The sequence below is a fragment of the Ictidomys tridecemlineatus genome, chromosome 6, assembly GCF_052094955.1.
Source record: "Ictidomys tridecemlineatus isolate mIctTri1 chromosome 6, mIctTri1.hap1, whole genome shotgun sequence".
Lineage (NCBI taxonomy): Eukaryota > Metazoa > Chordata > Mammalia > Rodentia > Sciuridae > Ictidomys > Ictidomys tridecemlineatus.
Genome location: NC_135482.1, coordinates 173,539,052 through 173,556,925, shown reverse-complemented (window position 1 = coordinate 173,556,925; position 17,874 = coordinate 173,539,052). Strand labels below are relative to the sequence as shown.

Genomic DNA, 17,874 nt, shown 5'->3' with positions numbered 1-17,874 from the left:
TTCAGGTGCCCCCTGAGGACGGCCAGCGGCTCTGTTTTTATGCACTTGCTGAATCTCCAGGGTCATCTGGTCTAAACCACTAAAGCTCAAATAATCCACTCATCCTCTCTAATGATGTCACTGAAGGCTTAACATGCATTTGCTATTCAGATAGAGCTTTACTACCCAAACTGCTCCTGCCCTTTACCAAATGCATCATTTGTCAAATGAGGAGGGCCAGCAGCTTCCCCTACATTAGGAGAGTCTGTGGAGTCTGGAAGAAGATGCCTGGCCTCAAGGCAGCATTTGCTAGAGGGCCCAAGCCCCACAAGGGCATTTTCCCCAAGAACCAGAATAGAAGTGCCTTTGCTACCCAGTTTGTCTTCTCTCATTGTTATGTAGAGGTCATCACACCCTTAGGCACAGTCGCCATTGACATGCATAACTAGGAAAGACCCAGAATACAAAATAGATGCTCTATGAAAGTCTGTTCTCTATCTTTGGTATGTTAAGAAAGCTGCATTCCCTGAAACTCCTGGTCACCCTGCTGACCTTCAGTGGCGTGGTTGGCCAACATCTGTTCAGCTCCCTTCAGTGAGTCCTCAGGAACTTTGCCAACATCTGTCCAGCTCCCTTCAGTGAGTCCTCAGGAACTATGACCATTCCTCTCCACCTTCTCCCTAGATCAACTTCTGTGAAATTTCAACTCGAATACCTTTCTCAGAAAAAAAAAAAAACTGACTTCTATAATTTTATAAAGTCCATTTACAAAGAAGTCTCTTTATTTTCTAGAAAATACTCTCTTATAATTGAAAGAATGTCTCGTACATCTAAATTTCTGAAATTGTTTTGTCCATCCTTTCCATAGATACAATACTTGTGTGAGTGTTCATTGCATTTCCTTCTTGTACTCTTTTACTCAACCTAGAATGTGTGCAGTTCTCCTTGTTCGTATGTTCCCTGCATAGAAGATAATTTTTAAGTCGTCTTCATAGAGGGCTTGTGCTTTTTGGAATGCAGGTTCCAGACTTGATTGGTATCCTCTGAGCCCAATGGGTTAAGAGGAGGTAGACCTTCCCTGTGTCACTTTCTAGGTGAATGACAGGCAAAATGTTCAACTTCCTTTATCCTAAAACATGAAGAATAACACTACCCAACTTTAGGTTGAAAGAAGGATTAACAAAGTGCTTAGTTAAGTACTGTGCAATGTGCCTGGTGCACACTAAACTCAATAAGTGTTAGATATAATTTTAATAGGGTGCAGGATTTCTCCCTCATACTCCAACAGTCCTTTTGCATATATCTACTTTTTAATCACAATTCACCTCAAATATTTCCATCTATCTGTTCAATCTTACTCACGATTTTGCCTTTCTGGTTCCAAGTGTGGACCACTCCTTGATTTCAAGCAGAAGTCAGACAATACCTTTGGCTCTGGCTAAAATCACTCAGCTGAAATGCGAAAATTCAAAATGAACCTTGTTCCCGTTCTGGGGATAGTGTGTGTTACCTCCGGGTGGGTCATCGTCAGTTAAACTGGTGTCACTCAGGATGCCACAGCAGCGGCTACCAAGAACAGCAGACAGAGGCAACTCGGGCTTCTTTTAAAAAGTCAACGGGATAGAAAGGGCTCCGCCATGCTCACACTGGGTTCTCTTACATGAGATTTCTGTCCCCCCTTTCACATAGACTTCGCACAGACTCAAGGCAGTACAATCCCTCCTTTGTGCCAAAAAGGGTATTTTCCCTGTGGGAATCTGACCCAGTGCTTGCCCCGGGCTTTTCACTGTGACGGTGTGGACGACTGTGGCAATGGCGCAGATGAGGAGAACTGCGGTGAGTAGTCCACCCCCCATCCCCACCACCCCCACACACCCCCACCTCCATCCCCCACCCCCAGATCCCCCCACACCACATGTACCTTCCTGCTGAGCCCCGGAACTGTGGCCAGCTGGACAGTGATCTGCAATGACCTGGAAGAGATGATTTGGTGTTCCCTACGCAAACCCTTTTTAATGCAAATACTCTCCAATTTGTGGTAACGACTTGTACTTTCATATGGAGAACTTGCTTGAATGAGATACACAGGATTATGAAATGTTATATTTTGTGAAAATTGAAACGTCATTTTAAAAATCTACTTGAGTACTCATTTTAACTTTAAGGGATCCTATGACTGTCACCTCCTATGGCTGGTCATTTGAATCAGCTGTGATTGAGACTACCCATAAAATGTGAATGAAGTCACCTAGAGAATTAATTGACTGAACAGACCTATATTGAGTGTCGACAATGTGCCCGGGGCTTTCCAATCATTGGGACCCGTTAGCTCAAGGGAGACGAGCGTCTTGACCTTGTCAAGGTCAATATGAACATGGATAGTGTGAACTAAGAATAAACCTGTATCAATGAGTTAAATACTCAGACTGATATGAGCCCTGAAGAAAATAAAACAGCACAATGAGATGGAAGTGTCTTGGAGGGAAGAATACTTTTTAAGAGGGTGACATTTGAACTGAAAACTAAATGAAACAAAAGAAAGAAGTCACAAAACATTCTGGAGGATATAGAATTCCAGGCAAAGGAAATAGCAAGTCCAAAGGTCCTGAGGTTGAACGAAATAGAATGACAGGTTTGAGGAATAGAAAAGCCAGGATGGTAGAAGCAGACTAGATAAGGATATGCATAGGGGATGAAGAGGCACACAGCAGCCAGATCACATAGGATCATACAGGCCAATGTTGGGTCTGTATATTTGCCAATTTAACATTGTGCAAATTAACATTTATTTTTCTGTGTAGGGAAGTGATATGGAGTCTGCAATGTCTAGTTAGTCCCACAGTAGACGCTAGAACACAGACCTCCTGAATCTGCAGGAATCCTGTGTGTGTGTTCTGCCATAGAAGGCCCAACCAACAATCAAAGTAGGGCAGCAGAGCCCAGGAGTGCCAGCTGTCTGTCTGTCATCCACCCTCCTGCCCGGGTTACTCTTCCCTTTTTCCCACCTTCCTACTTCTCCTCTAAGATCATTCAGGAGTCCCCTCCTCTGAGAGGGGACACACTAAGTTGGCCCCAGTGAAGCTTCTCCCACTCTCGAATGGGTGCAGTTTCTCCCTCTTGCTAGAGCACCCCGGGCTTCCCTCTACAAACACTGAAGGGACCTGTCTTATCTTTTCACCTGTTTCTCTTTCTAGACATAAACACCTTGGGAAGAGGCCCACGTCTCACTTGTTTTGCTGTCCTCAGGGCCTAGAATAGTAGAGGACACAGTAGGAACTTAATCACGTGCAGCTCTCTGGATGCCAATGAGCAAGTCACTCAAAGAGATCTCCAGTTTGCTGCATGAGAATCAGGGACATGGTATTTATCTCCCTCATGAGAATGTTCTGAGGTCAAAGTAAATAATGCCTCTGAAGGTGCTTATAACACAACTGAAGGCATCATAGTGGAATCATAGAGGATATTAATCAGAAGCAGAACTAAATTAAAGATTGTAGGGATCAAAGAAGTCTGTTGGCAATTACTTAAATTTGCTTTTTGATTTGTGTGAACTTAAGCATCATACATAATAATGCAGATCTTATCATTTACATAGCATGTGCTCAAGTAATGATGCTTCAAAATTAATTCTCCTTTTTGTAAAAAAAAATATGATTTTATCACTAAAAAAGGATACTTGGCAAATAAACAGGTCATATGAACATATGAAGATTGATGCTTCTTCATGACAAATTGAGTAAATATTTTTTTTCAACAGGACTTTATTCATTTATTAATTTAATTAATTTACCCTTTATTAATAAGCACTTTGGTTTTGCTTTTTTCTAAAGGTCATTTAGTTGAGGGCTAGCCCAGAGATAGAGCATGTGCTTAGCATACCCAAGGCCTTGGGTCCAATCCTCAGCAACAAACAAAATAAAATTTTAAAAGTTCAGATGATGTAAATTTTGCAGAATCTACCATATCTATCAAGCTTGAGTCTACATAAACCTGGGGCTGTATACATATATGACAAAAAGAAAATTCAGATTTTATTTTCTTCTGAGGTCCTCAAAATTAAGGTCAAACACTTAAAATATCAGGATTAGAAATGGGTGATATCTTCAAGACACTTATATAAAATAATAATATACATGTGTTCTTCATTTTATGATAAATATATCTGAAATATTTGTAATTATAAAAATGGAGAATCCCACAGATGTTTGCCTAGCTTTTTCTCTCTTACTATGTATTTAAAATATTGGTCATTCTATTGCTTAAACGAATTTTCATTTCATTTCATTATTAAATTTTTATACTTTTGTTTTATAATATGATTCTGATTTCTAGAATAACTGACGTATTAATCACCGTTTCACAGGTGACACTAGTGGATGGGCAACCATATTTGGCACAGTCCTTGGAAATGTTAATAACGTGACATTAACACAGGAGTGCTGTAAGTGGTATTGGTTCAAAGACAGTATCCGCATTTCAAAAAACATGACTTGTGGTGGGTGTATTTTTATGAGTACAGCAGTTCCCCCTCTTTATGTTTCACTGCAGTCTAAAATGAGTATTTTGAGGGCTTGGGAGTGTAGCTCAGTGGTAAAGGCCCTGGATTGGACTCCCAGCACTGTAGATAATAATGATAATGTTTTGAGAGAGACCTCCTTTACATAACTTTTATTATGGTATATTGTTATAATTGTTCATTTTATTATTATTCATCTCTCACTGGCCTAACTTACGGATTAAACTTTACCATAAGTAAATATTTATAGAATAAAAGTGATTTATATGTGTGTGTGTGTGTGTGTGTGTGTGTGTGTGTGTAAGTGCAAAGTTTCATAATATTTATGGTATCAGACATCCACTGGAGGTCTTGGATTGTGTTCCTTGTGAATAAATAGGGACTACTGTAGTGCAATAAATTTGCTTCTGAATTTTAATTTCAGTTTAATGTATTTTGCTGGCCAACTGGTCTACCCTCTGTCCACGGGACTAAAATAATAGAAGAAAATGACCATCTGTACTCATGTTTATTTTATGTATTAGTGTATGATTACAGGAATATATGAATATTGAATAGTTTTGACAAACAGTAAGGTTCTCATTCCCTTCATTATTTCCTTCAACAAAGATATTAAGCACTCAATACTTTCTAACCCCTTAGGTATTGAAGTACAGTGATAACTAAGATGTGGTCTCAGCCCACACATGCTTCACATCATAGCAGTTATAATATATATAACATACATATATAACATATATATAATAATATTATATATAATTATTCTACATATTATATATAATAATATATATAACATGTGTTATATGCATATATTATATATGGTATATATAATTTGATATACATTATGCTATACTAACAATATACAATCAGTCTTCTGTATCCATAGTTATAATTATGGATTCAACCAGCTATAAATTAAAATATCCTGAAAAAAAATTGTGTCTGTACTAAACTTGTACAGATTTTTTTCTTGTCACTATCCCCTAAAAAATACAATATAATAATTGTTTTCATTGTATCATAAGGTATTATAAGTAATGTAAAGATGGTTTAAAGCATATCAGAGGATGTATGTAGGTTCTATTGCAAATAATGAAACATCTTATATAAGGAATTTGAGCATCTACAGATTTGGGTATCCATTGGGTTCCTGAAACCAGTCTTCCCCAGATATCAAGAGATGACTGACTGGATGTTATACAATGCTAGTTTATATATAGCTCACTTATTGTAAACTTAATTGCATATAATGTATACAAATTAAAAAGGATAAAATTAGAATAAATGTATCTAAAAATTCTAATATTTTCTTTCTCAGCTACAAAGAGTTGACTCATATAGATCCCAATTTGGAACTTACTGCTATACCCCATGGGCAGTCACTCAAGTTGTGGACCTTTGTGTTTGGTTGATTTGGGTTAGGTTTTTGTTTTATCTCTCTCTCTCTCTCTTTTGCTTTTTAACAAAGAGAGAGAACACATGATCAGAAATAAATATGAGGAAAATTCCTCCATCAGTGTTGCAGAGAATGGGTGAGAACAGCAAGTCTCAGCTGGGACAACAGTGTTGGACGGTGTTGGCTGACATTGCTGATGATCCAAGCTACAGCAGAGTGGGTTGTGTTGACATCCAGTGGGCAGAGGCTAGAGGTGCTGCTGAGCATCCAAAAAAATTATTTGGGCCAAAGAGTCAATCATGCTGATTAAACAGAAAGAATGAAAAAGGAAATATTGATTACTGTGTGGATTACGATGCTCTGGAAAACACTACGAATTCGAGCCCAGAAAATGCCATAAGGACAGGTGAAGTAGAAGGAGATGCAAGAGACCTTTCAAAAAATTCACAGAACCTGCAAGCAGACTGGGCTGCAGAGCAGGAAGGTGAAGGGTTATACCCACATTTCTGGTTTAGACAACACACAGCTTGACCATATAAAATCCTTTTATTATCAAGTAAAAGTCTCTCACCACAGGTTTTTAATCTAAAAGTTTAACCATAATCTTCTTGGTGTGAACAAACACTGAAGTAATCATACCTACATTATCTTTCGCTATAGATAACATAAAATAGTTTCTAAACTTCATACACTATAAGTATCTTTTGCATTAAGCAAGTACTCAATAATAAGTTTTCTGGCTATTAAATTCACTGTTCAAAGAACATTTGTCTTAAAAGTGATCTAAAAGAAGCAGGACAACTAGAAATCATATTTTAATAAATAATGGAAAATATAAATTTAAAATTCACAAATCTCACTTTGTTAACTGCATCAAATCAATATTCATAAGGTTAGTGAAGAAAGCAAAGATTCCAGAAATATTCTCTTCCCCTTCCTCCCCTTCTGTCTCTTACTCTAACACAAGCACACACACGCACACACTGTGATTGTCCCATGGACCAACCCAGCCTTGCCCCTCCAAATACTCCTTTGGCATACTCCTTTGTATGTCATTATCTTAATAATTCTGTAAGTTCCTTCAGAGGAAATTATGAAAACATTTTCTTTATTCAGAGAGATGGATCTTTGGTTTTCTCAACCTATGCACAACTTTAATTTTTTGTAAACAACTTCTACAACTTCTAGTTTCTACTTTCAACTTCGTGGTAATGAAAAACAAAGAACCACATTACTTTCCTATGTTCACATATAAATGCACCAAAAAGTTATACTCCCTGTATATTTAATTTGTCAAAATGCACCTACTATCATGTATATCTAAAAAGAACAAATTTTAAAAATTAATTATAGAAAGAAAACCAAAGAGCCTAAATGAAAGGATATCTGATTGGATTGATTTTAATAGGGCACATTAGTGGCTGTGGCAGAATCTGTGTCTAATTTTTCTCATTGCTCTAAGTCTGACAGGGGAAAAAATGTGAGATAAATTTTAATCAATAAAAATTTATTAGCAACTATTTTGTGCTGTTGAATTCAACTGACCCAATCATTTCCATTGTGATTTATTCAATCATACTAATAAATTTCATTGACAAGAACATATGATTCTATGCTATTTGAACATATCTGTGACTTCTTTCTACTCACCTGTTAAACACCTCTGACATGACCACTGAAAGCTAGAACTGAGTTGAACACCACACTAGTCCTTATTTGCTTTTATTATGTACTAAATAAGTCCATTTAACATATGTGAATTTTATGTATTTGATGAAAAGAGGACAAAGTTTGTTATTCTAACAAAGTCATAAATATAAAAATGCATTTTTTGCCCCAAGTAATACCTTTCTCTTTTTGCTCCTAGTTTTAAACCAGTATCCACAACACTGTGACTGCAAAGAAACCGAATTGGAATGTGTAAATGCTGGCCTGCAGTCTGTGCCTGTGATTTCCACCAACGTGACATTACTGTGAGTAGAGTATCGGGATGATATTTGTCCCTAAAGTCACAAGAAAACCCTCCAGTGAAATTATATCAGAAAAAAATAATAGAAATTCCATTTAAAACCAGTCATCAGAGAATTCTGCATGCTTCATCTATAGGAGGGACATGTTTTCAACACTGTACATTAGATTAGATCTGGTAATATTCAGCTCACAAATGCCTGAGGCCTGGAGCACTTATTTTAATTATTTTCTGATTTATGTATTGCTACTAATCTGCCTGTGCTGAAATGTTAAAAAGCAAACACACTCACTTATGCCATCTCATTGTTAATGTTTATAATTCATCCAAGATGGAATGAAAGATCAATGAGCTAGTTATATCATATCATGCAAACTTTTCTGCTTTTTGCTGGAAATTTTCAAGAGCCTCAGAACTCTGCTATCACATCATCATTTGAGCATATTTGAGTTAGTTAGGATCTTTGGTTGTTTTGCTTTTGGTTGTTGTGTTTTATTAGCTTATCCAGAGAGTAAAAGAAAAAGTTGAATCACCATAGATTCTCTCGTTTATTCTACTAACTGGCTATATTTGTAAGATATTTGCAAACTTCAGTCATGCGATGCATGAAGGATCTCATGTCTAACTGTGGTACTGTAAGATCATAATAGAACGGAAGAATTCCTTTGCCTGGGAATGCCATAGTCATTGTGATATCTTAGCACAGTTACTACTACAATAATGCTAATGTAAATAAGCCTACTGTGCTGCCACTCATATGAACGCATAGCACATACAATTATGTATCACGTACAACACTTGATAATGATAATAAATGACTATGCTACTGGTTTAAGTATTTGCTATCCTATACTTTATATTGTCATTGTAGAATGCACCCCTTCTACTTATTAAAAAAATTAACTGTACAGTAGTATGTCTTTTAGGCTTCACACATCCTATTTGTAAGCACACTTTCTGATGTTCCAGGTGTCAAAATCACCTCACAATGCACTTTTCGGAATGTGTCCCATGGCTAAGCTGACATGACTGTACCTTTGTTTTTCTATCTGAATTTTTATTCTCCAATGAAAAGTTTTCAGTTACAATCACGTTCAAATGTGTGTTTAGTACCATAGAACCTCAGCAAATATTCTTTTCCCAGTCATGCAGCTTCTAGAAAAGAGTCTGGTTGGCCATAAAAATCCATAATAAAGTCTCCTTTACTTTATTTTAGGTCTCTAAAGAAAAACAAAATCCACAGTCTTCCAGATAAAGTTTTCACCAAATACAAAGAACTTAAAAAGATGTAAGTAGCTATTAATAGCATATTTATGGGAAAACCCTTATAAAAACAAAATGAAACATGAAGTTTATCATCTTTATCACTTAATCTATGTTTGTAAATTTAAGATTAGAAAATAAAATATTTAAAAGTATGAAATCTTTCCACTCCATAATTTAAAGTGGCTGAACTGATTTTATTTTAAACTTTTTCAGAGAGTTAACTTAGAGTTGAGATAAATATTTCAATAGGAAATTACATAGGTCCATATTTTTCCTTAAGAAGTTTTGGAAAATAACAATGCAGAGGCAATACATGTACTGTAGTGAAAGCATAGATAACAACAATCAAATCACTTAAAACTCAGGATACAGAGACTACCTCCCCAGGGTAATAGGGGCAAAAACACATTTCTAGTACAATCAGTACATTAGCATATCTGAGGAAAGAGAAAATCAATAAGTAGTGGTGCATAGTCAGCATATAGAATTCAGTGAGAAAGAAAGGGTAAATATGCTTCCAGCATCATCCAAGAAAGATGGCTGGGATTGGGAAATATAGAGGTGGTCTCTGTTGGAGGTTAGGGATGAATCATCAATCTCCACCACAGTTTTCATGAACTGTCTCTTAGTATTATGCATATGGTTTTCTTTGATACCTTACTCACTAATCAACCTTATGATGATGAATAACTTACCATCTTCTTCACAATGAAGCAATTTAATTGAAAAGTTGCATTGGATAGAGGGAAAGGTCATTCCTATCAGCAAAATGGGATACCTCATTTCATGTTTAATAGGTGAATAATATACAGGTTCATATATGATTCCTCTGTAAGGTGGGTTGGTGTCTGGCCAGTCCCCCAGGAGTACTAGAGAGCTATACCTGCCAAAAGGACCATCAGTCTAGATAACAAAATCAGCAAGCTAATGCTGTGCTATGCTTATATCTTCATCTTTGTGTTTTATCCTTTGACATGGAGCATAGAAGAAAAAGTTTCTAGCTGTATGAAATTTGCAAAATAAACTACCAGACAAAAATGATCTGAATCTTTGGGTGGAAACACCAACAATGATTCCACATTCATGAATCCCAAGGATGGATTCCCTCATAAAAGAAAGGAAGTCGGTGAAGGAAGTCTATCAGGTGGTCTCGTATGAACACAGATACTCAACCTTACCTGAGTTTGAAGATCACCTCTGTAAATCCCAGCTGCAGTTAGGACTTCTGTATCATCCAAGAACATGTTGTAAAATTGTCATTGTCACTCTGGTGTAGCTATGCATTAGCTCTGGGCTTCTAGGCTCCCCTGGAGAGGAAATTTTAACCACAGTGCTTCTAATCTTCCTGGAAACTCTTAAAATCACAGCATGTTCATTTTGTGAATCAATGTTGTTCTTGCAATACCTGAATTATGCTCAAGGGAGAAAAATAAAATAGTACTAGCAGGAAGAAAAAGTGGAAACATCTTGCTTCAGAGTAGCTGTTAAAATTGTTAGTTCTTCATCACTATAACAAATACCTGGAATAATCAACTAATAAAGAGAAAAGGCTTATTATGGTTCAGTCCATGACAAATGTATTTTGAAGGTTTTAGTCCATGAATGGTTGGCTCTGTTGCTTTGGGCCTGTGGCAGTAGTACATCATTGTGGAAGCACATGGAAGAACCAAACTTCTCACTTCATAATCAAGAAGTGAAAGACAATGAGGAAGAAGAAAGAGCTGGTGTCCCACTATCACCTTCAACAGAACAACCCCAATGACTTGAAGACTTCCAACTAGACCACAGTCCCTAAAGTAGCTCCAACCTGGGGACCAAGCCTTTAACACATGGCCTTTGTGGACAGTTAAGCCAATTCTATCATCAAGTGTCATAGAAGCTATAAGAATTTCTAATTAGATCCACTTATTATACATGAGATAACTAAAGTCTACAATGATTAAATGACTCATCTAAGATCTACAATCAGACAGTGAAAGAGTCAAAATTACAGCCCGGGTCTTCTCATGGTCAAACTAGGGCTTATTTTTTATTTAAAAAAAAAAAAAAGACCTAGAGATGGAAAGAAATTGTTCTATATTTGTACCAACTCATACTATCCTGACCCATGCAGATTCACCCTTTTATCTTTTGCCCCCTGATATGGGGAAAGCCAATTTCTGGGGAGGTAAAAGGGTCACTAGAGGATTAGGTCAGAGAGGTAAAATAAGATTTCTCAGGCAAAGTCCTTTCCTGTCCAGTGATCATACTTTGTTCTATGTCAATACTTTCTTGCATGGTAACTGCTAGTCCACTGAGTAATTCAAGCACTGGAGTAATTCAAGTCCTATATTTTCCTAGTGATTAACCTTCATTACCAAGATCAGCTGGCAACTTCTTCAAGTAAATGTTTAATTCTACCTTGTCTGAGAATTTCAGGAACCACATCATGACCTGAACATTAGCCAGTGGAGTTCTCTCCATGTGAGCTGCTATTTAATGCTTCCTAGGTAACTTATTTCTCCCAGAATCTCACAGAAAAGAGATTATGAGACCCTCATCGAGAAACACTAAGTGTCTATTATATACAAGATACAGCACAGGGGATGAAATATAATTCCTTTCATTTAGATATCACTTTTTTAAGCTTATGGAGAATTCTAGAATTTGGAGTTCTTATTTGGGATTTGGTCCTCAAAGTTGGTGAGGTGGGTAGGAATAAGGATCCCATTCTGGAAGAAAGGTTGTCTGTCCAGAGTCAGACAGCTGGCTCAAACCTTCTGACTGTGCTCCTTAGGAAGCGTTAGCACATATGATCCAATCTCAAGAGTATTGTTTCCATCAGTGAAACCATCTGGGGCCTGGCATGGTGGTGAACGCCTATAAACCCAGCAGCTTGGAAGGCTGAGGCAGGAAGATTGCAAACTCCAAGCCAGCCTCATCAACTTAGCAAGGCCTTAAGCAACTTAGTGAAACCCTGTCTCTAAATAACATGTTAAAAGGGTTGAGGATGTGGCTCCATGGTTAGGTACCTCTGGGTTCAATCCCCAGTACTAAAAAAAGAGAAACAAAAAAAGAAACCATCCAATACCTAAACTTTGATTTGAAAATAACTCACATCCTTTTCAAGCATTGCTCAAATATCCTACAGCAGCACAATAGTCAGCAGCGCTTCATTATACCTCTTTTCCTCCCCATCCCCTTTCCTTTCATTTCTCAGCTCCTTCTACTACTCCCCCTCAAACTCCCAGAAAAAGCTCCCCCTGCCCCAATTCCACTGTGTCCCTCTTATTCTACTGCTCTTGGTTTTTCTCCCAGTTTAACATATATTAGCCCAAATAACCAACATAGTAAATACCCAACCATCCCCAGGAACTGGTATCAGGAAAAGGGAGGAGCCAGATGGATAGCCCGAGCAGAAAGGCCAGCAAAGTCCACCTGTTCCTTCATCCCATCAACAAATATCAATACCTACAAGGGGCCAATCGCTGAGCATACAGCAGTCAACAACAAGGGTGAAAAGCCCCCTCTTTATGGAGCTTAAACTACAATGGAGAAAAGGAGTCAAGAAACAAAGTTTTAAATGGATGTAGGGTCAGTGGTAGAGTGCTTACATGACATGTGGAAGACCCTGGTAACTACCTCCCTTAACTCCTGTGGATCTTGCCCCTACAGTTCCTAATTCTAGGCCATCTGAGTTACTGCTGAGGCTACATGTGCTCCCTCTTATACTGGTACACTTAGCACTTAAGAGGCAGTATTGGTCCTTTATGTATCATTAGTCAGCTTCATCCTGTTACATTCAATTTTTCTTACTAAATGATGATCCTTTTTGGATCATCCAATGTGTGTTCTATTCCTCCCAGATTTCTGTGATCTGCAAATAAGATGAACTCAATATTTTAACCAAGTAATGAAGTAAAATATTGAAGAAGACAGTGCCAAATTATCTTTACATGTCCTTCATCATCATCCTTCTGATAAGGACAATATAATTCTTTGTCTATCACAAACCACTTGATCAGTGCCTGATAGATATACTGGTATATATCCGATGGATGGTTTTTACTGGTCAGTCTTTCAAAGAAGAAATTGAAGTTAATCAGGCACGCCCTGTTTCTCACGAACCGTCCTGTTCACTTTGTTTTTGAGATGTTCGCAAAGCAACATTGACACAGCCTGTTCTAGGAGCTTGGCAGGCCTGCTTGGAGCTCATTCACCATAACTTGTAAAACCTACTACTTCCTCTTCTGAAAAGTCAGAACCACATTGGCCATCTCTAATTTTCTAGCTGCTCCAGATTCCTCTGGAATTTGTCTTGCTTTGTTTTTTGGTATTTCTCGATTGCTAAGATAAATTGTACAAACTAGAGGGCTTTATTTCCTTTTGGTTAACAAATTCTATCTTGGACTTTCCCTACCCCAACTCCATAGCCTTTCAATTCACCTCAGTCCTGAGGCCACCTTCTGTGAGAGACAGGGACAAAGTAAGAGTTGAGAAATATGCTGTTATTTCCTCTTTTTTTTTTTTTTTTTTTTGCTACTGAGGATTAAACCCAGGGGCACTCAACCCCTGATCCACATCCCCAGCCCTTTCTTGTTTTTTAAGCAACCACTGAGTTGCTTAGGGCCTCACTAAATTGCTGAAGCTGGCTTAGGACTTGTAATCCTCCTGCCTCAGCCTCCCAAGCTGCTGGGATTACAGGCGTGCACTACTGTGCCCAGCTGGTAATTTCTTTACATTCTCACAACATTATAAGCAAGTCCCAGAAGGCCAGCTTACACTTCTCTTAAAGACCTTCTTACTTCCACAGTATCACCAGAAGTACATTTTTATTTCCCACAGAGTACTTTTCTTTCTGATTTTTTAACATGCGGTGGGTCAACTATGATTTTGTTTTCATGAAACCCTCACATACATCCTTGATTTGTGAAGGAAGCACGCTTGGGCCACCATAGCTGCCTTCTGAGTTGGAGGTCCTCCTGGGTCCTCACAGTACCGTGTAGTACCCCACTCCCCTGCCGTGGATGTTATAGCATACATACTTATGGACATTGTGAGGATCAGTGTTTTCCCAATGGATGAGAACCAACATGCAGGACTAAAGAGAAGGTAGAGAGCAGATTTAGAAAAAAGAACAAAAGAGTGTAAACTAAGAACACTAAAAGGATGCTGGGAAAAGGGTGAACTGGACATTTTGCCTAAAGAAAACGAATTTCCACAGAAGATGTAGCATATTCTGGAGAGGTCATTTAATCATAATCAGAGAGACTGGATACCAGTGAAAGAATCTAGATTTTATTTGGCTTTAGCAGAGAAAGGCATGCAAAAACCTGTTTTTGAGTCTATTGAGTGAGTAAAGTTCATCTGCATATTTTGGCTGTATTGAAATTTATCCTAAGAGACTTTAATGTCAAACAAGTCCCCAGTCAGGAATGTTCTAAATACAGTAGAATTGAGGTCAGGTAGGTACTGGGTAAAATAAATGCCTAAATCAAAATTAAACTTTAATTGCCAGATGAATAAATGTTGCTTAACTGTTCTGAATGCTTTTATCATTGGTCAGTTTATTCACTTTAATAATCTTTTAAAATGTCAGGACCTTCTAAAGTTGAGAAAGAAAAAGCTGTTTCAGATGACCTTTCAGAGAAATAAAATACAATTTATGGGATTGATTCTAATACTTTATCACTGCTACCATGGAAACCAACAGCAGTTCTCCTCCTCATTGTAACACAAACCTTATAAAAATTAGGAATTCCTTCTTCAACTGGATTGTTGTTAAATGCAATCATTGGCAACAACATGTAATTCAAGGTGTTTGCCTGACTCTTGAATACAAATTGTCACATTAAAAAAAAAATAGCCTATGCATGTCTTTAAAGCATTTATTTGCTTTAGTTTCCGGTACATAAATTCCTGGTGTTTCTGCTTGAAAATTCTGACAGCTGAAACAGCAGGAATTCATGAAGCAGTAAGTTATTCTTAGAAAAGCCATTCAGTGTAAAGTGTATTAAATGAGTTCATATCTAAGTTCTGGCTAAGAGGAGGTTGCCACTCACCAAATTATCATGTTTCCATATTTCCCCTCTCATTTTCTAAGCTACTCTTCTGCAAAGAAGAAAGTAGATACTGAAGATGGAGTTTAAGTTCAGCAGCCTATGCCTGAGACCTGAGACTTGAGACTCGAGGTCTGAACGTGGAGGCAGCCAGCCAGCTGAGCAGATAACTGGAGTAGAAGCTCTTTATTAATTAAGGAGCTTAAGTGACATCAGTGAAGGGAGATAGTTTGTACACATCAGGTGAATCATACAGATCATTGGTTTTATTCTTTATTGCCTTTGACTTCTAAGAGAAAAGCACAAGGTCAAATTCATAATTGATTATAACTGTACCTATCCCTTAAGATTTGTGTAAAATATGCATTGTACTTTTCGATTGATCATCTCAAATAAAACATAAATAGTATTAGTTAGGTAACGAATTTTATATTTAAAAGAAAGTTCAATATACCTTTATTGGAGTATGATATTCTTTTTCTATTCTCATTTGCTTCTGTAACCTAATTCACCATATTAGCTTTCATTACATCAGTCCAAGGACTCTGAAAATGCTAAAACAGATATTGATCCATGTCAGTTCATCCTGTTCATAGCAGAACCTTAAACCAACAGCAGTATTTGTGCTGCACTATGAAGCATCTCCCCACACACATGGTGCAGGGGATAGGGGGTTGGGAGGGCACAAGGTCACACTGAGTTTCAAGTTTATTTTCAGCATTGAAATTGATGCTCTGTGTATCACTATAGATGTAATACATGTGCTCTGTAGTACCAACCCTTTCCATATGGTGGTCCACCAGGAAAATGACATTTTTTATACTGGGCTAAAAGAATGGGCTTGCTAATAACTGGAAGCTAACTTTGGCTTTACCAGGCTATCTTGAGATCTAAGGCTGTCAATAACTTAGCACCCCTGTACCACACTCATGATGCGAAGGCAAATGCTGGAATGCTCTGTTAGGAAATAATTATTTTATAAGAAAATTCAAAGTGCAACCAGACACAGAATAAGCACATGTTCTGCCTATACTGTGAAGTACAGTACCATGATAATTAAGACAATATTGTGTAATATTTGAGGAATCAATTCAAATCAAAACAAGAGAAATCAAAACCATTCAGAAAACTGTATGTTAATTAGTTACTATTATTTGTGTGGCTAATCCCTGCCCCTGGAAGCCTTTAGAAAATATGAATTCAAGGGCTGAGATTGTGGCTCAGAGGTAGAGCATTCGCCTAGTATGTGTGAGGCACTAGGTTTGATCCTCAGCACCACATAAAGTAAAATGAAGACATGGTGTCCACCTATGACTAAAAAATAAATATATATGTTAAAAAAGAAAAAAAATATTAATTCAAGGCTCTCCTCCTTTTGTCTCATTTCTAGGAGATGGAAATTATTTACTTTGAGAATCCTGAAAGCACTATTACTGAATCAATAGTATATTGTTAAGTTGCTTCAGAGGTGAAGTAAATCACAATCCTATGAGTTGAGAGGGCACAGTAGACCCAGTTCAATTATGGGTAGAATCCTGAGCACTTCACTAACTCACTTTAGGCTTCTTACTTTGCATCTTGAAATGGAAAAGAATAAAACTAGCCACCTCCTTTGTTCATGGGAATAGAATGAGAAGGGATGAGGAGTTAAAGACTCAATTCTGTGCTGAGAGAGAAATCTCGAAGAAAAGGCTGGCTGGTCTCTCATGGCCAGTAACTCCTGCCAGTCAGAACAAGAGGCTGCCATAGCTCCAACCTGTAGAAATAGGATTATATCCAGACACAACATATCACACCAGAGTACAAATCAGAGATGCCCAAATTTCATTGCACAGGTGCTATCAGACAGTAGGCACTGACTTACTTCAAAACCATCTCTCAATAACAACACCTGCCCCCCAACATGCAAATAGGACCTTGGGCTTTATAAGCCAATTGCACAAATTGTCTTCAAGTGAAGAGCATGTTCAATAAACTAGCAAAGCCCATTAACCATAATTACCTGATCCTTCTGTCTTATTCCTAACAGATTTCTTCAGCATAATTGCCTTAGACACATATCCAGGAAAGCATTTTTCGGATTATATAATCTGCAAATATTGTGAGTAACGTCTTTGTGATTAAATAATGGGTGTAAATTTAAGTAAACTAAAAGGGTAGAATGGTAGGCTTTCAAGGTTTGACTTGGTGGTAGAGAAATGGGAGGAACAGGTTATCACAAAATACTCAGATTAATTATTATGTTTAAAAAATTGTTCAAAGATTTAGATACTATCAGAAAACATATGAAGACTCTCTGTAACATTGTTTTCTCCAACTTGGGTCACTTCCACAATATTTTAGCATTTTTTTCCCTAACCATCTCTATATGCTTTCCAAAAATATTAATATACTAAGGATGTGGCCAAAAAAAGAATAAAAACAAACATTGACCCACATGTTTAGTTATTATACTCTTATGTTCTACCATAATGCAATACCCTGAGCATTATTTTTGGCCACTACTCTTGCCCTGCCCCTCGTGTTGAACACACTGAACGTGTGGTTATTTGTAGCTTCTGATCATCCCTGGCTGTCTTCCCCTCTGCTCAGCCAGCAAAATGCTTTCAGAAGCAGATGTCCATACTTCACAGTCATCATCAGTGGCTCATATTCTAATTACATGAGACTAAAATGGAGTATTGAGTTTGCGTTATTAACTCACCTGTGC

At 37.6% G+C, this 17,874-nt stretch overlaps 1 protein-coding gene across 4 annotated transcripts in view; it reads left to right on the top strand.

The window, feature by feature from the left end:
- The window catches only part of Rxfp2 (relaxin family peptide receptor 2), a 62,622-nt gene that overhangs the window by 17,454 nt on the left and 27,294 nt on the right, over nucleotides 1-17,874 (top strand). For all 4 annotated transcript variants that reach the window (XM_005317075.4, XM_005317076.3, XM_078016148.1 and 1 more), the window contains exons 2-6: nucleotides 1,669-1,815; nucleotides 4,343-4,420; nucleotides 7,759-7,864; nucleotides 9,077-9,148; nucleotides 17,194-17,265. In XM_005317075.4, the coding sequence (XP_005317132.1) occupies nucleotides 1,669-1,815; nucleotides 4,343-4,420; nucleotides 7,759-7,864; nucleotides 9,077-9,148; nucleotides 17,194-17,265 (475 nt within the window). The remainder of the gene's footprint in view (nucleotides 1-1,668; nucleotides 1,816-4,342; nucleotides 4,421-7,758; nucleotides 7,865-9,076; nucleotides 9,149-17,193; nucleotides 17,266-17,874) is intronic.